The sequence below is a fragment of the Gopherus evgoodei genome, chromosome 2 (assembly GCF_007399415.2).
Source record: "Gopherus evgoodei ecotype Sinaloan lineage chromosome 2, rGopEvg1_v1.p, whole genome shotgun sequence".
NCBI lineage: Eukaryota > Metazoa > Chordata > Testudines > Testudinidae > Gopherus > Gopherus evgoodei.
In genome coordinates this window covers 194,333,070-194,354,837 of record NC_044323.1, presented here as the reverse complement: position 1 = coordinate 194,354,837, position 21,768 = coordinate 194,333,070, and the positions used below count along the sequence as shown (strand labels likewise).

General features: G+C 44.2%; 2 protein-coding genes across 3 annotated transcripts in view; one reads left to right on the top strand and one right to left on the bottom strand.

The window, feature by feature from the left end:
• The window catches only part of LOC115646611 (cytosolic non-specific dipeptidase), an 80,616-nt gene that overhangs the window by 12,392 nt on the left and 46,456 nt on the right, over positions 1 to 21,768 (top strand). The gene's annotated exons all lie outside the window — the stretch shown is intronic.
• DIPK1C (divergent protein kinase domain 1C) lies at positions 371 to 15,459 on the bottom strand. Its single transcript, XM_030552638.1, has 4 exons — positions 14,840 to 15,459; positions 8,920 to 9,597; positions 1,874 to 2,038; positions 371 to 723 (listed from the first exon to the last, which is right to left on the bottom strand). Exons 1-4 carry the CDS (start codon positions 15,020 to 15,022, stop codon positions 502 to 504), a joined length of 1,248 nt encoding a protein of 415 aa, XP_030408498.1. The 5' UTR covers positions 15,023 to 15,459; the 3' UTR covers positions 371 to 501.

Genomic DNA, 21,768 nt, shown 5'->3' with positions numbered 1-21,768 from the left:
AGAAGTTGTCTATGCAGAGTACTCTGTCCTGAACCCTGCCTACCAGACCCTCACTCTGTGGTGAAATAAAATAACACCTCATGCCTCTCTTTTAAATTAATATTAGTTCTGCTAAACATTTACACTTTTCATTTTCAAAGCATCATCCACAGATAAATATCTCATCAGCCTGGGGTCAGCACTCAGCTGGAAGCTATTTCAGCAGGAGACCACAACTCTATGGGCAACCAATGTCAGAATGTCACTGGGGAGAGCCAATGTGATTTCAAAAAGCCAAGCAAGAATAGTGCCCATCTAATGTAAAACAATTTCACCCCTCAAAGGGGATTAATAACATTCATGGCATCTTCAATCATGATTTTATTTTCATAGTAAAAAAAATAAGCTATACACTGTAAAAATTAAGACAATGGCTAGTGGCAGGGAAAGAGAGAGAGAGAGAGAGAGACTGCTGACAGTGATGATTATTATATATCTTCGTTACCAGTGGTTTTCACCAGGCTAACCATCTGCTTTTTGAAGTTCTCTTTGACTGGCTTGCAGCAAATGGTATAACTCAGACAGAGAACGCAGAGACATTTGCTGGTGTTGTGTCAAGTCCTTGGGCCCTGGTTTGGCACATTCATGAACAGCCTTTTGCAACTGCAACTGCAGAGGGAAGGAAATTGTGGCTCCCCTGAGATTTGGAGAAAACCAGTGACGGAATATTTTGTCACAGATGACCTGTGAAAAGGTAAAAGAGCAGTTTGTCTTTCCGGAGCTGCAAATAAGACACTTGTGCCTCTCGGTGACTGTAAACTGTAGAAGCTATTGCTTCAGCTGAGTTCAAAATGTCTCTAACACTGATAAGAGCAAAGCAGAGTGCATGAGGCACTCTACAAGCTTGTCCCTGGCCGTTCTATTCAACCCTCCTTGACTGTACCTATCCATTACCAGCGTGGGCTCCCTGTGTAGCTGAGCTGTATTTGGTAGATTTGTAATGTAAGATATGGGCAAATGTCCACGAAGGATCAGGTGGAGGACACCTAGCTCATTTCACTTGTGACCTAATAGCAAACTGAACAGGGATTGCTAAACTCCACAGGACAGGGGTTGCCTTTATTGGTGCCTTGTATTACCATTTTGCCTCTGTTATTATTAGCTATTGAGCACTGACAGTGTACAAGACCACTACATGCTGTAGCTCCCATCATAGCTCTTCTTATCTTTCAAAACACACTGTGCAGATAAATAATTGTTCTCTGCTCACAATCAGCCCAGTTTCCAGTAGAGGCTGCCTAAAGTGAAGACCAAGGCCCAGATTCTCCAAGGCTGCTTTGTTCTGTTATGTAGAGCAGTGGCCAGAAAGCCAGAGATTCCCACTGGAGAATTCTCCATTACTTCACCCACTCCTGCATCCCAAGCACAGCAAGGGAAAAGCAGGCAGGAAGAATATAGCACAGCTGAGCTCCGCTACCCCTGATCCTCTGCTGGCATTGTCAGCAGAGTAAGTTAGAGCAGAACACCTTGCTCGAGGGCCAGCTGCCCTTGAATCAAGAAGCTGGAGCCCTGGAGCCTCCTCCTCCCTACTAGATCTGTGCACAGCTTAGATTTGTAGAGAACCAGGCCATAAATCCCACATTTCTTACATGCAGGTAGACATTACACATGCAGAAAGGGAATGGTGAATGGTAGGGCCAGCTTGCATGCACAGAGAGGGGTTTATACACATAACTTAGGCAGACCCAGAAAACTGGGTTTGATGAATGTACATCAAACCTACTTGTCTAGACCTCGCCCAGCTCTAGTTCATGCCGTATGTTTTATTCTTTAGCTGCCTCTGACTGGTCTTTTTAAAAGGAAATATGCGCATAATGAATCTGCAGCTACTCACTTGCAGGTTGTTGTTGGCCCGCTCTGCCCCACATTTTCTGAGTCTCAGGTCACACTTTGAAAAGCAATCGAAAAAATTACAATCTTCATCTTCTGTGCAATTCTGTTCAAGGATGTCCCTCATTTTAGGTTCAAAAAAGGCCATATCCACATCAATGGCGACCACCTGAGATCGAATAAACACATCAAAAGTGACACATGCACTGGGATATAACTGTTCAGTGTAGGGTGACCAGATGTCATGTTTTTAAAGGGACAGTCCTGTATTTAAGCCCTCCTGCAAATGCCCTGACTTTTTCTTAAAAATAGGCAAATTGTCCTGTATTTTCTGTCTTCTCCCTTTCCTCCATCAGTACTGGTGGGTCCTGCTGCTGGCCGGATCCTGCTCGCCAGCCACCCGTCCACCAGCGGTGCGTGGGGAGAGTCCAGTGGCCGATGATGGGGATGGGTGTGAAAGGCTGGTGGCAGGGTGAAGATGCAGTGTGCAGGGCCGGCTGCTCCCCCACTGGTCTGTCAGCGCAGCCTCCGCTGCATGCCAGCTCTCGGCCAGCAGGGCCCCATCCCGTTTCCAGCTTGCACTGGCTATGCCCTGCGAGCTGCGGTGGCTGTGTGGGGAGGCACTAGACGGCGGCCGGTTACATTTCATCTCTGCTGCTCACCCATCAGCCCTTTACATGCTCCCCCTCTCGCTGTCCTCTCCTTGCTTTGCCCCCTCATCCCTCCCAACCCCACTGCTCCTTCATTCCCCCTCCCCCCCGGTAGGGCACGTCCCACTCCCAGTACTGTGCAGAGAACCAGTGCCTGGTTGAAGCATATTCATCTCACCAACAGCCTGGCCAGCATGCTCCTTCCTTCCCCTACTGCCTCTGGCTGGGCTGGCACCGTGGGAAAGCCAAAGACTCTCTGACCCAGGGTACTGGTCAGGAGGAGCCAAGCCCTGCCTGTGCCAAAGCCCCACAAGCATTGGCACAGGGAAGCCTCTCGGCCCCTCAGCTAAGCTCTGGAGTAGTGGGGGGTTAAGTGATTTCCAGCCTGTTCACACCCAGAACCTGCAAGCTCCACAGCAGCCCCTGCCGCAGGGGCTTAGTACCCTCTTCACACACACACCCCAACCTGCGTCCTGCCCCCAGGGAGTGCAGGATTGCTCTATCCCCTTGCCACTCTACCTTGCTGAGCCATGTCTCTCTGGCCAGGTTCGCTGAAGCCCTTGCAGTCAGGTTCCCTGGGCCCTGGTGCACAAAGCATCCTTAGGGCTTAACCCCTTCCTGCCTGCGCTGTAGCCAGGGGACAGAAGGACACTGGGTTATGTCAATGGCCAGCAGCAGCCTGGAGGTGTTAGCTGCCTTTTCACACTGTGCAGGCAGGAAGGGACAAGTTGCTTCCAGCCACATGGTGGGAAGGGGAGCGGGTGGAGAAGAGATGAGCTCTGCAAAAACACGGGCCAGGTCATCCTTTTTCCCCACTCTTCCCCTGTGGCTGGAAGCAGCTCTCATCCCTTCCCTCCTGCAAAGTGCCAAAAGGCTGCTGCTGGCCACATTCTGGTGTGAACTGTGGCAGAAATCTGGTGAGGAGGGGCATGTGACCCTTCCTTCTCCCTCTCCCCCACAACATGTTGCCTCAAGGAGATACGGTGCCAGGTACCAGGAAAGGCAGGTCCATCCCAGGGTCCAGCCAGGCATGGAGGGCGGAGAGCACCGGGCAGGGACAGTTAGGTCGTCGATCACCCCCCCATGAGATAGAGGTGTACGGAACTGTGTATGTGTCACCTCTCCCTCTGTGGGGCTGTGTGGTGTAGGGGTGTGTCACCCCTCCCTGTGTGAACTAGGGATGTAAAAGGTTAACTGATAAGCAATATACCAGTTAACCCACCTTAAGCATTAACACTGGCCAGCCGACCCCAGTGTCCCCGCACTGGTTAGAGCGGGCCGAGCCGCGCCACCCGGCTGGAGTGGCCCCAGCCCCAGCCCCAGCAGACACAGCCCCAGCCGTGCCAGCCAGTGAGATTGGCCCTAGCTGCTTAATCAGTTAACCATTTAAAGGACATATTTTTAATTGTTTAAATAATTAACTTTTGAATGGTTCACACATCCCTAGTGTGAACCCTAAAGCCTTAAAGATAAGAAGGTAAATATAAAGAATCCAACTACGTAGTATTTCTTTTTAACAGATGCTCAGTCAACTTGATGCTAATTTCAATGTTCGTACTGCATAATTCTGATTGATTGCCGTTGAACTTGCTTGAGCATGAGTAATTTTACCAGGTGTCCCAAATTCAGCATAGGGAAATATGGTCACCCTAGTTCAGCGTCACGTTGCTGCTATCATTCCCTCAAAAATCAGCAGCAGCTGCTGACCAAGTGATTCTAGTGTCCTCACAATAGGGAATTAGAATCAGAAGGAAATGAGAGGGCTGGGCTGGTTACTGGGGCACTAATTTAAGCCTTGGAATACTTGGGTTCAAGTCCCTGCTCTGCCACAGACTTCTTCTGTGACATTGGGCAAGTTACTTAACCAGTCTGTGCCTCAATCCCCATTTAAAATGCGATGATAGCACTTCCTGACCTCTCATGGGTGTTGTGAGGAGAAAATATATTAAAGGTTATGAGGTGCTCCCAAACTGTCGGGGCCACATGAGTACCTGTGATAAACTAGATTTCTGTTATCAGCTGGGCAGCAAGAGTCCTGTAAATATAATTGTTTTTAACAAGAACAGCCAATATATAAGATATCTGGCCAACAGAAAAACACTTTAAAGTGAATGAGTAAAATTCCTCTCTGGAGTGAGTGGGCCTGACTTCACTTAGCTAACAGTAGTTGCAGTAATGATAACCAGTGACACTCCCTCTTCTATGTGCTATTTGCAGAGGGGAACTCTGTGATATGCAGGGGATACCTGCTCCTTGAATAGGCATTCATGTCATCAAGTGACATTCATGGTTCTCTGCTTATTTAGAAATATATCCATCACTGTTCCACAGCTGGTTGATGGTCAGCAGAGAGACTAGGGACTAAATGGATCTGAAGCCTAAACTATCGTCTGACTTCTAGAGTAGGGGTTCTCAACCTTTTTCTTTCTGAGGTCCCCCCCAACATGCTATAAAAACTCCAAGGCTCACCTGTGCCACAACAACTGTTTTTCTGCATATAAAAGCCAGAGTTGGCCTTGGGGAGTAGCAAGCAGGGCAAGTCCCAGTGCCACACGCCACAGGGGCCCCCACAAAGCTAAGTTGTTCAGGACTCGACTTCAGCCCCAGGTGGTGGGACTAGGGACTTCAGGCTTCAGCCCCTTGCAATGGGGCTTCAGCTTTCTGTCCCGGGCTCTAGCAAGTCTAATGCCAGCCCTGCTTGGTGGCCCCCCTGAAACTTGCTCATGGTCCCCCAGGGGACCCCGGACCCTTGGTTGAGAATCACTGCTCTAGTTCAGGCTTAAGAAATATTGGACGTGCAATGCAAAAAGGACTGCACTGCTTCTGCAGGTGTTTGATTCATAACTGTCATACGGGTAGAATATTTTAGTCTCCAGGATTGTCAGTATAACCCCTTTTATTTAAAAATTACAAAAATAAAGAAGGGGAGAAGGAAAGCCATCTATGTGATAACAGCTGCTTGCTATGGCACGTACAGTGTGGGCAGTGAAGTGAGAATAGTCTCACCTCGGTGCTGTGAATACTGTGAGTTACATTGAACCTTATCATCTAACAATGTAAACCTTCACTCAGAGAAGCCCACCTGTTACAGATGAAGTAAATTGGTATAGATGGAAATGTTTGGAAAATGGACAAAGCACAGCTATTTGCAATTACTCTGCGGAGAGCTTTAATTATAGAACTAAACCTCCCGAATAGCAGCAGAGCTGAAATGTGTGGTTGAATGACAGCTGGAATGACCCCAGGAATTTCAGATGTATGCACCTGGCAAAAGGCCAAATTGACTTTCCAAACCAAAGTCAAGGATAGGGCCTAATTTTTGCAATTTTTTTCCCATGAGGGGAGCTCAGATCTTGGAGAAACTAAACACACCTTTTTAACTCCAAGTATCTTTAAGCTTCTTGGAAAGCTTGATAAGAGTGATGTACCCTGGGGAATTTCACAAGTTCATGCAGGTAAATATCAGAAATATGTCTACTTTCTTAGTCGGTAGTGCCTTGTCCCTGCTGTAGTTTCACTCTTAAATTCTGTTGGAAAAACATTGTTATTTTTGTTCATATGTGAAGTGGGCCAGATCCTCATGTCTGGCCAAACCGTGCTTGATGTAAGACCCAGGGCAATGGCCCTCCTGGTCCTGAGGGAAGTCAGGAGCCAGTTTGTCCCCTGGTACAAATTAAAGCTGCCTCAGAGCTGCTGTAACCTATGCTGGCTTCTAGTGCCCTCCCAGGTGCTGGTATGGTGGCAAGCATCATGGGACTGCAACATGCTCCATTCCCCCTTCCATCCCCCCACAACATGTTCCCTATACCAAGGGGATGGCAAAGAGGTGGCTTCACCATTTCTGTCCCAGCTGATAATTTCCCTAGCTACTCTATTAGGGCAGCTTTCCAGCTGCTATGCATTGGAGGAGCAGCATAAGGAGGCTGGAGTGAGCACTGAGGATCTAGCTGGTTATTTTGGAAATGAATCCAGAGGCAGGACTGTTTGGCCCAGATGTGTTTTTCTGTACACTAGCAGCATCATTTGTTTTAGGTTGGATGGGGATGGAGGGATGCTCTTCTAGTCTTCTTTTTAATGTTATTATTATTCTATCGTAAAATGCAAGAAACAACAAGATAAAAAATGAATCATAGAATCATAGGAATGGAAAGGACCTGGAGAGGTCATCTAGTCTAGTCCCCTGCACTCATGGCAGGTCTAACTATTATCTAGACCATCCCTGACGTGTTTGTCTAACCTATAAGCCAAATGATTTGCTTATAATATCCAGAGAATGATTAGAACATAAAAGGATACCTAAAATTAGCTTATCCAACCCCTTACTCCTGGGAGTTGTCATTACTCTCACAAAGAGAGATTGGTTTTTTTCAGAACACTTGTGTAACAGACAATCTCATTAGTAAAAACTTGTAAGTCCAGACCCAAAATCTTTTTCTGATTTACAATTTCAACTTTGACAAGTCCCTCGACTTAATAGGCTGGATCTTGAATCCTGGGATAGCTCAGAAAGGGAGTGCAAAGGTGGCATCAAGCTACCCTTGCTTTCTCAAAACAATACTTTTTAGAGAACTCCACTAACCAATACTGATTGACATTGCCAGGCTCCAGAAAGAGCCATGTCCAACTCTCCTCTTCCAGGGGGAGAGTCCTGGCATTGTGGATACCTAGAAGAGGAGAAAGGGATAAAGAGAATTTAAACATAGAGATCTTAGGGACTAGGAATAGAGCAGGAGTCGAGCTAACAAAGTCAGGCTGACACTGACTCTAATAATGCGAGACTTGAAGACCTAGATGGGTAGAAAGCAAGAAAATGAATGGGAACAGACACTAAGAGATACTGTTTTGACCTTGAAATCTCTTGTCCCCTTGACCTTGTGTTAGATAAGAATGGAATGTAGACTGTAGCAGAAATTAATGAGAAAAGTGAGATATCAGGAAGAAATATCTATAACAAAATACAGCTGTTGCTCATTATTGTATGCGAGGAAAGGTATAAAAGCTTGCCTTAACTATTTATCTAACAGAGACTTGCCCCTGTGTACTCTCCCATGCATTTGCAACTGCTCGAAAATAAAGCTGCCTATGTTGCTTGTTGCTTCAAAGTCAGAGTGAGGACTTGTTTTTCTCTGACAGAAGGTAGGAAGGAATCAGGGAGAACTGTCTCTCACTAAAAGGTCTTGTAATGAAAAGTCCTCAATATTCTTTCATTTCTCCTCGGTGAAATCTCTTGTCTCCTGAGCAAATACCAAAACTGACCATGTGTGCTCAATCAGGTCCAATGATAGCACAGTGTAGCATTCATGCTGCATCTGACTGAAAAGATGGTAGGCAAAACCTATCCTGAGGAATCTCTATTGTGTCTTCCTCTGCTGAAGTTATGGGATATTTTTAGCTTTTCTCTAAAATTCTCCAACCATTCCCTACTCAGCTCCCATATTGCACCTGAATAAACAATAAAAGCTAATTGAAGGGTGAGGGGAAAGCACTCAAATTGCTTTCAATAGCTATAGGCTTAGGTAATATTTGTACAGTAGCCTGAAGATGTAAGTGTTATATGGATGCTTGGTAATTATTGATATTACCAGTCATATTCTGTAAGTATTCTACATTCATTATGAGTGCAGAAATTCCATTGATCTTACTGGAAACTGCATGCATGGTTTGAACATACTATGTATATACAGAGTCTTGAGTGTATGCACACAGTTTATGCTGAAATCAATTGAATTTCTACAAACAGTATGAATGCAATATATGTCCAGAAATGTGGTTAACAATACCACTACATTCTAAACATATATAATCCTTCAATCTTAAAGAACAGCTCTACACTGAAAAGTTGAAAGGTGACTCTGCAAGAATGGTGTCATGCAGTTCCAGATCTATTGCTTTTCAATTGTTTCCAGATCTAATGTGCTCAGGGTAAAAGCACAAAAGATGTTTTTCTCTGACTCTCAGTCCTGCAAACTCAAGCCTTTCCTTGAAATTCAAACTGAGTTCTTGCCTTCCTGAGCATCACCCCCAGCAATAGTTTCTGTGGGACTGATTCTGCCCCCTGTGACAGCTCTGCAGTCACTGCCTCCAAGTGGTGTCCTCAGTAACCCCTGAGCAATCCTGTTGCCATCAGTGGGGTTGCACAGGTGTAATTAATTACAATTAAGTAAACAGTTCTTTTCATAATGCACAAGAAAGAACAGAACTCAGCTCTTTCTCTTTGCTACTTTGAGGTTTGCAGGAAATAGTAACAAAGAAGGGGCTTTTTAGCACTAAAATAAGTGACTGGATTCTCAATACACTCGGGAAGCAGCTCTGATGACTAGGGGTGGCATTTTTTTCATATGCTCTTGCAGTTCAGAACTTGATCTTAAACTGTGACAACATAACCAAAGTATTAACTTACCGTGAGATCATTTCTGATAGCAAAATTCTCTGGTTTGATATCACACAGGTGAAGCCGGTGAGAGAAATCATTATCAAAATGATTCACCATATCTAGGAAGCTGAGTGCAATGTCAGTTATTGCCTTCATTTTGCTTTTAGTGCCAGTGAAGGAGGGACCAACTGCATCCTCCAAAGGAAAAATAGTTTTGTGCCAGGCATGTCCAGCTGTGAGATACTCCACAGCATAAAAGTGGCCACAGGAGCCGATGACCTGTAGGACATGTTTGCTGAAGTCCTGCAATAGACTGAAGTAGATATATTCTTCCTGTTGGAGTAAGGACCACATGCTGGCCACTTGTGCTTTCCAATGCAGACTTCTCTTCCTAGTCCATAAGGGTGCCATGGTGGTGTTGGATAATTCCAGACCCAGGACATTTTTGACCTCCAAAGCTACCATCAGCAGAAGCTCTGTCTCAGGAACATCCTGTGTTTCCATTTCATCAAGCAATCTGAGGCGCTGGTAGCTAGAGAAGATTTCCTTTTTGGATTTCAAGATGACTGGCTGGCCTTTCCAGTCTGCCTGGATGACCTTCTTACCTCTGTCATAGTAAAGGCACTGTTTGTACACCAGTTTCTGTGCCACACACAAGTCTTCACAAAGGTCACCAGTCAGGGCTCCCTTGCTGTAGTCAAGACACTAGAGCAAAGGAAGAAAACAGTTCACAGCAGAAGAATAGTCTAGGAGCATTTCAGGGGGAAAGGGATCAAGGGGCATCTCAGTTACAGTGTGACAAACACCATATTTAGACTCTCAGGTAAGGCTGTGATTTTTCAACTGTGCTTGGAGATCCCTTTAAAAGAGTGATTCTTATGGTAGTAGAGGGACTAGTTTTTCTCTGGCCAGGTAAAGGCCTAGTATAGATGACCTTCAACACTCTAATGTCTATTGGTCAGATGTTGATACTTTTGTCGACACCCCAGGATAATTTACACAGCCCTGCCTGAGTTATGGCAGTCTGTCCTCTTCTCCTTATGGGTGGCAGCACTGCCCAGAATCTCCAAAGCACTATGTGCCTCTGCCCCACCCCCAATCTACCCCTCCCAGCCCAGCTATGCTCCCAAATAACCTCTACTTCAGGGCTCATGAGGGACTGGGGTACTCAGAAGATGGCCTGTGGCTACCATCCTCAGCTCTTGCACTGGGGGAATTCTCTGGATCTGGGGCTTTTACAAGCTCTTATACTGCTCTGTCTCTTTTACTGTAAATTTCATGTGAAGACCTTATTCCATGTGAAATCCCATCAAAGTCAATGGGACTATTTGTAGACTGAGTTACTACCCAATATGAAAAAGGGTTTCTTCTCCCTAATAATATAAGATAGGTGACAGTAGCAAATACAATCTATGGAGCCCAGAATATGCAGGCTTTTAAAAATATATAAATATAAATATATTTATTCATTCTGTAAGCCAGAAAGGCTTCTTCAGTTAAGGTCTGTCAGGCAAATTAACGTGTTTTAAAATAGTATGGACGTACATATCAGATATCCTTAGGTAATTTTGATGCACTTTGGGTAATCTTGATTTAAAAAATCCAAGGAATATCCTTTTGATCATTGTGTGGTCATTACAAATGCATGAAAGAAGTAAAAGGATACCTCCCCCCACCCATAATTGTTTCCATTCCTCCACTTCTAGACATATAGGCAGCTAACATACTTCTGCATCCATTCAGAACTTCCAGAAGTGCAGCTGCAGAGACTGTTGGGGTGGATCAGTGGACAAGATGATCGCAGATGTGGGGTGGAGGGAAAATAGTTTGTATTGATGAAGGAAGCCAAACAGCTGGAAAGTGGCTTGATAACATCGGTCGCCCTCATTGCTTTCTGGCATTTGAACTTTTGTTTAAAAAGTAAGTTGACACTTCCAACTGTTTAATAGTTGTAAAGACTGTCTGACCCCAACCTATTTGTTCTGTGTACAGGAAACATGATCATTTGAGTGCTGTTATTTTCTTAAAATAGTATCTGAGGTGTGCACCAGGGGAATATGCTCTGATGCTAGACAAGGCTGAAAGTTAAATATGAAAATATCTTTTTTAAACACTCACCAAAATTGATATTTTATTTTTCTTGTGTAAACATTCCCCAATTAACGCAGGGAATAACAGTGAACTGGTAACATTGTCATCTGGGGACTTTGGGTATTAGTGACAGGATGGAATGTTAAGTCCAGTAATGGTGCAAGGGGTGAATGAAGAGGTGATGAACTGGTTATCATACTACATAGTAGCCAGGGATTCTTATGACATTAGAAGGACAAGTATGACAGGTACCACTTGTGCTCTCACAACCTGATAGAGAATGTTGCATTGATAGATGCCAGAAAGAAGAACCAGGTACACAAACTCTGATGTGTATGTTTATGCCTAGGTTTAGTGTCCTCCCATACATATACTGAATGTGCATGCAAATCAGGATGAACACACACATTGTAGTCCACATGCACATAATTTTGGTGACTCCAGAAGTGCATATGTAATTTTGAAATTCTGGCCTCATTTTTGAGGTATCTAATAACAAGTCATCATTGTCTCTTACAAGTAAGAAACATATTTTTCCTCTGCTGAAGTAGTTTAATAATTCCTACAATCTGTGACCTTATCTTTAAACAACTCCTAGAAGGAGGGTAACACATCAAAGTCCTTTTTTTAAAGGAGTTTTAGTATCAGCTGATCAAAGAACCTTGCTTCCTCAATGTGAAGATCACAGCCTAACACGTGCACTACTACTATTAGGAAACTATAGGTCCCAGTCCTGCAATGAGATCCATGCATCCTGCCTGGAGCCCCATTGACTTCAACAGGGCTCCGTGCATCCGCAAGAGTCTCATACACAGATCCAATTGAGGTCTAGAAGAGCTCACACCTAGAAAACCAGCCGTGAGACATGGTATGCTTTCCAGTATCTGCTGTAGTTGCTGTATCCTTCTTACTGGTATTTCATAAGGACGTGACTGTGCAAAATATACAGCTACATCTACAACCCCCAAACATGGGAGATGAATCCATTCTGTAATGGGGAAGGAATATGTCTAAGTCTATACTTTCTATCCAACTGAATTGTTGATCTGTGCCTATTAACCTAACATCTGCCAGTCATGCATTCTCCAATTTGATTCTTCTTTACTGAGCTTTCACGGTGTTTCTTAAACCGTGGGCCTCAAGTCACTAGTGGACTGGGGAGCTGCTAATGTCACAGTGGTGAAATACGTGACAGATTTCGAGCAGTGACATTTCTTGCAAATTGTAGATCAGCTCCAAGGTTTCCAGAGGCTTTTTGCCCAATTAAACTAAAACCATATCAAACAAAGCAAAAAATGCCAGGTACCTCTCTGAAATTTTAGAGTGGTTGTCCACATACAGAAGTTGCAGCACTTTAACTTAAATCACTAACTAAAACAATTTTATTTTAAAAAAGTTCAACCCCTCCTATGAACTGGGTTTATTTATATCTATTTAAAACTGGTTATATCAGTTTAACTAGCACCTGCAAAGTTACCCATGCAAGCTAACCCAATAAGCCAGGTTTAAATTAGTGTAAAAGAGTCCACACAGAGTTTTGCACCAATTTAACTAAACTGGTTTAAAATCATACTTTCTGTTACGTGAGTGCAACTTTGTGTGTAGATCAGATCTGAAGCCTCCTGTCTTTCCTGATGTAAATTCTATTGTGAGCAGGTTTATGGAAGACTCCAAAATCAGAGAAGTCCTACAAGGAGCATAGAAACCAACTGGAAAGTGATGTAGAGTGATCAGGGTAATGGTGGGAGTCAGGCTGCAGGTAGTGAATGGGAAATTAGTAGTAATAAATAAAAAGCCCTACAATCCGGGGTGATGTTTAAAGGTTATGCACCACCTACACCCTACTGAAGTGGTGTGCATTTCTTCTGCTGGCCCTTTACACAGGTATCAATTTCACCGAGAGAGAAACTAAAAAGCACCACTACAAAATAGAAGGGAACGTAACCAAGTATCCTCACCCATTGGATTACAACAGGTCACTTTCATCTTGTTGTCCACTGAAAACACTGTCCTAATATTATATTTTCCATATTACCAAACATGTCCCATGCTTCAGGAAAAGGATGGGATGGAAGGCTGGGAAAGTGAGTTTTCATGAAAGGGGTATCTCTGCTCACAAAGGGGTTATTCTGTAGCTGGATTGCATTGCCTAAAACAGTGAAACCAAGTGTGGTGCTTAGAACATTTACACAGAGCAACTCCCAGCTAAAATAAGGTGAGCTCAGTTCCTACTGGCTCCACCAGGAAGCTGTTCCTTTTTGGTTCAATTAGAGCCATTGCTTATGGACAGTGATGATCCTTTTTCATGTCTTAGCAGGGGAAATGCTCCCATCAAGTTCAGCCAATGGACTGGAGACACCTCTTTGCTACATGGTTCCTTAAGTCCATACTGGTGTCTGGTGAAACACTGGCAGAGACAAGTGTCCAAATGACTCATCCCTGAAATCTCAGGGCTCAGGCCCTGGGAGGGAAATGTGAATATAGCTATTGCTGCTTAAAATAAGTTGGCAAGCTGCTGTGTATGATTAGTCTTCCTTAATTATCTAGAAGGTAGGAAAATTTATGATCCTCAGTTGCTCACTACTATAATAGATTATTTAATTTCCATTTGGATTTTTTTCCACTTAACCCAAGCCTTTACAAAGAAGACCCAGGCTTTTCATTTTAACCCAGACTGCCCCACTTTTCTTCTCTACAGAATTTCAAACCATCACATTTGACTGAATAGTCTCACATGCTTTCTTGGTTTTTTTTTATATAAATATTCTTAAATATCCCCTATCAGGGGGAAAAAAAGTGGTGTACCATAGCCTGAAGATGATTTCTGAACCGAATGTGATCTCTGCCTAAAAAGCTTGTCGAGAAATCACCTTATATTTGAATGCATGTGGAATGTTGAAGACCCCTTCTAAAATATTTCAGAAGTATAGCTGCACATATCTCAAACAGCAGCATCTTGGATCAGCTAACCTAAAGGATTAGTCTACCTTGTTTTACAGTACCAAGGAAGAGCTGAATATGGTCTGCAGATGTTTTAACTCCCAGAACCTTTACTCCCCTATCTTTTAAAATCCATTAGAAGATGCTTTAGAAATATTTTAGTCCAACCTATTAAGTGCTCTGTCTTGTTGAATTGGCATTACCCTGCTGGGTAGAAGGAGTAAAATGCAGTCAGCATTGTAAAGCCTTTGCAAGTGGTAGCTCCTCAGCCCAGTTCCCTTTGCTCTCTCCCTTATACACAGTGAAGCTTCGCTGTAAGATTACTCCATCAGCCAAAGGCACTCGCCTTTCTCATTAACACATTCACGGACCTAGTATCGTCGCACCAAATATTCATTGATTCCCAATACTCTGTATTGCAAAAGAACGATACTTGCACCTTATTTTGCATCAAGGCAAATGAAGACATTCAACTATAACAATGGCAAGGAAATACTATGAGTTTAAAAACTAGTCATTACAAACTCGGGACGTTTTACGCGCTGCCTTCTTAAACCTCTGAGTGCAAGAACCGAGGCATCGTCCGTGGGCACCATTCTCCCCCCGCTTCTCCTATTTCAAGTGACACTTATTGTTCACCAGTGGGTGGAAGGAATGAGGCTACGGTTAGTTCGCTTGGTTAGCATGGTCCGTTCTGTGCAGGAGAGAGCGACTGTACCATAATGAGAGAAATGGAAACAGACTCAGGGATCTTAACGGGGATGGGGCGGCGGGGTGGGTCACACCCACTGTGCAGGGGGATCAAAGAGCAAAGTGGCTCGTGGGGCCCTGGCGCTGCCCTCGGCGTGTCACTCGCTGTGCTGCGGCCCTGGTACTTGCCATGCGAGCCGCACTCTGCAAGCGCGCGGGGACATACCAGCCTCGCCAGGATCCTGTGGCTTTTCTCGTCCGTGCAGCGCTCGGAGAAAACGCTCCTGTGGACAAGGAAGAGGAACGTGCTGCCCAGCAGCCAGCAGGCAGCCCAGCAGAGGAAGAGCAGGAGCGTGCATCTCCTCCACATCTTCAGCCTCAGCCTCTTGAAGCCAAAGACGCCCCTCATGGTCCGTCCTGGCAGGGGCGGCTTCACACGGTGCAGCAGCCAGAGGCAGGAGGGGGCTCCATGGAGATCAGCGTCGCTCCCACTTGTTCGGATCTGTCACTGGAGCCATTGCAAGAAAGCAAATAAACCCCCCGGTCCATGGGCAGTGGCTGGCAAATGACACTGTGCTCGCCGAGCAGCAGCATGCGTGTGTCATCCCCACGGTGCGAGCTCCTGACTGGGCTCTCTGTGACGGGAGCCCTGCACTGCATGGAAGTTACTCCCACTCTGTCCCTTACGCGGACTGATGCTTTTGCAAGAAGCCCGAGCTCTACTTTTGAATTGAAGCCACGTAGTTCCGCCTCTTTTGTCTGCTGGGTCCTGTGTCAACCAACCCTGCTACTGGAGTTACTAGGCAGCTCCCCCCCAACCTTCTCCCGAAGTTTCACACACAAGAATAAAAGGGGGGTTGAAGCCTGGATTAGAGCGGCTCTGTGAATCTTTTTAATGCTGGTTGCGGCTTGACACTTTTAAGAGACAGCCCGAAGATGGATGGCCCGTCTGCATGAAGCGTCTCTAGTGAAAGGGGGACCAAAGTTGATTCTTGAAGAATAATTTATGCTGTTTGAGTCCCTCTGAGGTTTACTACCCACAGAGGGAAACAGCAAAAGCAACCCAAGAGCCCACTTACAAATGCAAGAGCACGTGTGCCGCTGAAAGTGGTCTGAACCGAGTGTGGGGGAGCCTGTTACAAGCTGGGAATAGCAACTTTGGTCAGACAGTGCTTAAAGTGCACCTCTCAGCGACCTTGGCTGGGTTTATTTTATTTCATGTGATGTTTTGCTGGGTCTGTGATCCCTTGTGACCCCCCCCACACACACACTTTAAGCACTGAATGTTACCCCTCTCCCCCAAACACACACACACTTTAAGCACTGAATGTTACCCTTCACCAGTAACACCATCTCAAACCCTGGGGACCTGTAGTATTTGCACTGCACCCGCTAATGCAGTCTCACAACAAAACAAACAGGTCCCTGCCCCCAAAGAGCCAGCATTCTAGGAGCTCAGCTGTGGTTTTAAGCACACAGGGGTACTGGGATAGTGACTTTGTTGGAGCCCTGTGTAGCCTCCCCAGCTCAGTGGGATGTCTGGGGCATAGGCACTGCTGCACTTTTCTAGACAGGGCAGGGCGTGGTTATCCTCACTCTCACCACAGAAGTGACAGCTTCGTTAGTGGCTGGGGTGGTGAGGTGTGGGTCTCTCTCTGCCTTGTGTGAGAGGCTGGTGTTACTGTGGGGGCTACCTTCATTCACTGAGAGTATGGACTGCAGTTATGTTTGGTCCCTGTGCTGGGTAGGATGGGAAGGAGGATCCTTGCATCCTGTCCCCACTCCTGGGCAGGCACTCAGGGCTAGGCACAGTCTGGCCCACACTCAGAACACTGGGCTCAATTCTTCCCCCTCCCCCACATCCAGTTAAGTAATAATTTACTCTTTGGGTAAGCCCATCACTTTCATAGGATAAGGTGCAACTCAGCATAGCAAGAGCATCTGAATCTGGCCCACTATGAGATATGGCACTGAAGAGAGGACCAGATTCTTCTGCCCTCACTCTTATGGAATTGTACCTCATTTCATGAGCAGTCCCCTTGCAGTAAAATGCATTGAATTCAATGCAAAATAAGATGCTACTTAACACCAATAAGGATGGCAGAGTATGGCGCATAGGTGGAGCAAGAGTAAAGGACAAGGGCAAACCGTGAAAGATAATACAATAGTATAATATATATATATATACACTGTGTAAGTCACTGCTTGGGTGTTTTGTCAGGAAGCTAATTTAATTTCACCAAGTGGTGGTCAGTATTGGATAACTGGGCACAATGAACCCAAAAGATGTCTGTGCTGCAGCATCATGTCCAAATTCATCATGAGAAATCTGGCCCAAGACACGTCTATTGACACAAAGGAATGTTACCTCTCAAAGCAGCAAGGAATTCCTGTTCTGCAGATTTAAAATCATTGTGTAGCAAGCATGCTTAGCACAGATCCCCCAGCAGGATGGAGCAGGGCTTGAAGAAATCTTCTAAAAAGTGTGTGACAGACATAAAAAATATGGAGAGAGGAAAAGGTTACAGATGACGCCTGAGCCCTGAAGCTTTCTTGAGGCTGGCAGGGGGAGGGAGGAAATAAGAAAAAGAAAACAAAAGTACTGTATTTCATCCTGAAAGAGCCCTTGGGGCTGAAACACTAGCACTAGCCACAATTTCTATTTTGACTGTGTTTTATTGACCTTTTCCCTCTACTTTCCTCCCCATCTTTCCACATCTACATGCTGACACAGCACCACACCCAGGCACCATAATATGTTTTTTCCCATCATACCGAAAGATAGACTTGATTTTAAATGCTTGAGGCACATTGTGATTTTAGGGGAATAAGTGATGTGAGCAGTGTGAGCAATGGGCTGGGAGCCAGTAGTTCTGGATTTTTAGTCCTAGTTGTCACTCTGAGACACAATTTTTCAGAAGCTGTCTCTAAATGTGTGCCCAGTGTTTGCGTGGTTGATGTGGTTAGCTTATGACTCCTATCTGTCTCAAGATAGGCATCCAGTAGCTGAGGCACCACAAAAAATTGGAGACTGCTTTTGAAAATGTGACTCTCAAGCTGTGTGTGTGTCAGTATCTCCATGTGTAGCCCTTATGGACCTATGGTACTTCCAAGGAGTATAATTAGTTAATGTTTGTAAAGTATTATGTACGTATCATTCCTTTTCAACCTGGTTCTGAAACACACTTGAGTGATTCCTGATGTAGATTTTGTGACTTGGAAAGGGGAAACAGACTTTTGGGGGCTTAAACCTGCATTCCTTTTGCACTCAAAACACCATCTGAAATCAGTGGGAGTTTGGAATGTGCAAGGAACCCAGGATGGCTCACTTCATGCTTGCTAAAGGTCTGATCCTTCAACCTCAAACCCATCTGACTAAAGTTACTGCTCTGCCGGTTTGGGACCACAAGATTTATGACAACATTGGAGACATTAATGCAGGATGAAAAGGTTAAAACAAGATTGGAAAAAAACTAATACAGTTAGAAATCTGTTACAAATAGCTGGCGATTTTCTCTTTATCTTTTTAGGTGCTCCTCCCAAAAATATCTCTGCTGACAGCAAATGAAAGCTACATCTGGTACCACAACACCCTCTCCTTCATAATGTGGTGAAACTCACAGGAACAAAGCTTTGTAAGGATACACATCACAAAACCACGATGCATTTTGGCACAGTTAAGGTTGGAATAGCCCCAGAGTTTGAGGGCCAGAAGTGAGATGCCTTGGCAGAACTGTGTGGAGAAGCCTGGCATGGGGCCTGCCTACTGGCTCAAGCCAGAACCATTAGGACCCAATTGGTAGGTGCTGAGCACGCACCTCTCCCATTGACTGCAATAGGAATTGACTTTGCTCAGCCCATAGCAGGACTGGGCCCTTAGTCTTCATTTTCATGAGCACGCAATTCATTCTCTAATTTTAAAAAGAATAAATAAATGAGACCCACCACTCACACCCAAATTAACGAACTGTGCAGTTGGTTCATTCTGGCTGAAAAATCCACTTCATTGATCTCATCACCTACTATATTTTTTAATGTCATTAGCATCTTTGAAAATGTGATATGGTTTCAGTTATCTTCCACTCAGCACAAACACATCTACTATTTATGCTCGAAGCTCTGAAAACTTGCAAACCTCATGGCCTGCAGTTCAAAAATACATTGAAGCATATAAATATTTCTTTCTGATTTCCTGTGGTGAAGTTGAGTAATCTGGAAACATCACAAGGTTTGGCGTACATTTGAACATATCCTTCAGACACATAATTTTCCTGCTGAGTGCTAGGTCTAGCAGTGAAACCAAAATGTATTTTCCTCATTCATGCCAGTAATCAAAAATAAAATGTTGCGGACTGTTAACTAAATTTTCACAGCATTCTGTGCTGTTTGTTTATATTGCAGACCACAGTGAGACAGATAGTATAATATAAAGAATTCATTTCAGAAGGCATGTAGCTTCTGGGGCTGCAGGGGAAACTGGAAATCATTCATTCTTTTGAACAAGAAAAGTGTGTAAAGGGAAAAACTTTGTCATATTTGTATGTCGGAAGGATGATGGGATTTATACTAGATCATGGCCTACTCTGGTTGTATTTCACTTGCTTGCAGATGTTCCGTAGGTATAGTTGCCCATGTGTTACCAAACCCATTTTGTTTTCCTTATTCCCCTTTGCTCTTTTATGGATTCCACCTGTGACAGAGTGCGGGGAACCAACACCTGAGCCTGCACTCTGATCACGTAAACACCAATTGATTCCCCCCACACACACCTGGCTGTGCCTAATTAGCAGATTAGAATGGGCTGGGGAGGATTAAAGCGCTAATTAGCCTATTAACACAGAGGCTAGAAGAAAGCACAGGAAGACAGTGCTGGAGGAGAGGGTCAGAGTCGGAGAGCCAGAACCAAGAAGGATCTCTGGGTGGAAAGACCTCTTCCCTCTCTTTGGCAGATGGCTGAGGAGAAACTGAGGCTGTAAATGACGTTGTGTATGCATCAGTAAGGTGGTGGGAAGAGCAATGTAAATAAACTACACAGTGATGTTTAACAACTGAAGATCTCTGAATACTATGTGTAGACAGAGCAGAAGACAGGAGCAGGACGTTGCCCTCTCACACCAGCCTACATGTTTTACATGTACAACTTGCCTTGCTCTTCTCTTCAGATATCAATGTCGTATCTTGCACCAGCTTTGTCCATCTCAACTGGAAACAGTGTCATTTTAGGAAGAGAATCTGGTATCGTGGCAATGACTGTGATATAAATGCCTAGATAGATAAGACTGGATTAGACAAAATGACCAGGATCCAAAACCTCCCCCAAACCAGGAATATTATTCCATGTAGCAAAAATGTTTTAAATTCCAATAGTTCCAGAGATCATGTAATTTCTGTGGTTCTCTCCTCTGTCAATTCATTTTGCCTCTCATCAAGAGATTACGTTCCCTGAGAGCTGTATGTTTTAACATGTTGTATGCATGTCAGTGGAGTGAAAGGCACATCTCAGAGTGAAATGCTGCAACTGCTTCCAACATTTTGTATCAAAAAATTCTGTTCTTTGGGTCAAATTCAGCTGTGGTGTTACAGCCATTTTACACTAGTACTTGTAGCCAAGGCCACAAGATATCAGGTATATTTAGGATATAGTGGGGAAATACAAGTATTAATTAATGCTGTAACACAGGACCTACAGGACTCAGACTTGTAAAATATTTAGCTTTGCCAAAATAGGCTTTAGGATTTAGGCTAAATTAGCAATAGTATAAAGATATTTAAGTTAATAATAAACGTGCTGAGCTTCTGTCTATGTTTGCGATATGCTGATGTTTTGAAAAGAACTATTGAGTTTGGATAATAATGTGTAGGAAAGATCAGTGGACACCACAAGATGACTGTTGGTAGCCAGGGTGAAATGTGAGAGACTTCCTTAAGGCTAGTGCCTTTTACGATGGTGATAAGGTGATGTTAATACTAATAAGCATAAGGGGAACTAACATGTTAGCCAATGGAAAACAGGGCACCCCAGACGTAGTGGGGTGTGGAAGTTCAAATAAGGAAAAGGGGTAAAAATCTTCATAAATATGTATGAACACTAGTGGGCAGCAGCATAATACATCATAAAAGGTGTATCCCTGCCTGTGTGATGCAGGATGATGACACTGGTGAGGATGATGAGTAATGTTATGGGTTTTTCCACAAGGCATGGTGTGAATCATGCAAATACTTTGTGTTCTGTGTTGGTCTCTCTCGCTCTCTCTCCTTTACCAGATTACAGTGTGTGTTTTGTTGTGTGGTTGACTGACTAAAGTAACTATTATAAAAAGAGCACTGTGTTGTCCTGTTGTACACCATGGGGTCCCCCTTCCATTGCTAACCTCTCTGCTGTAGTCAGTCTTGGGGCTGGACTGTCACAGATTAAGGGAGGTGTAAACCCTCGCTCTGGAATGGGTGATTGGTTAAAAGTACATGCTGAACCTGGCCCTTCGTGTTCTCCCTCATCTGGGCTTCTGAAACAATTGAATAAACATTTTTAACTGCCTAACCTGCATTAGTAGCTTGTTTAAAAGTGTGCTAGGATTATTTGACACACAAAGATCATCACTCATACTACATCATTACAGAGAAAAAAATACAGGTCTAATTCTCCACTGCCTTTCATCTTGTGTATTTATTTACAGATGCCATGAATCCAAAGTCCCTCAAACACACAGGTTCTTCCATGTTTTCATGATAGTCCTGTGGGTATTTTACGGCAGGATCAAGCATTTAGATACATAGTATAGCAAAAGGGAAGGAGAGGTAATCTTCCTTTTTTTCTATATTAGTGTATAACGTATGTGTCCCAGATAAGGGGAAGATTCTAAAGGCTTGGACTATTATAGAAAAGTTGCAATGTTGAACTCAATTTTAAACTAGTCTAGTTACATAAGCGCTGACCAGTTTAACTGCATTTACATTACAGGTTTGCACCTATGCAACTAGACTGATTTGAAACCCATTTCATTACACCAATGCAACTTTTGAAGCTAGCTTTTTGTTATGTTATTGTGTTTAAAATTTAAGGAATCTGGCCCAGGTGTTTTCAGAGTTTTGAATGTTTTCTGTTACTGGGAGAGAAAAGAAAAACAAATATTAAGTTTTGCATATGGAAAAAGGAAT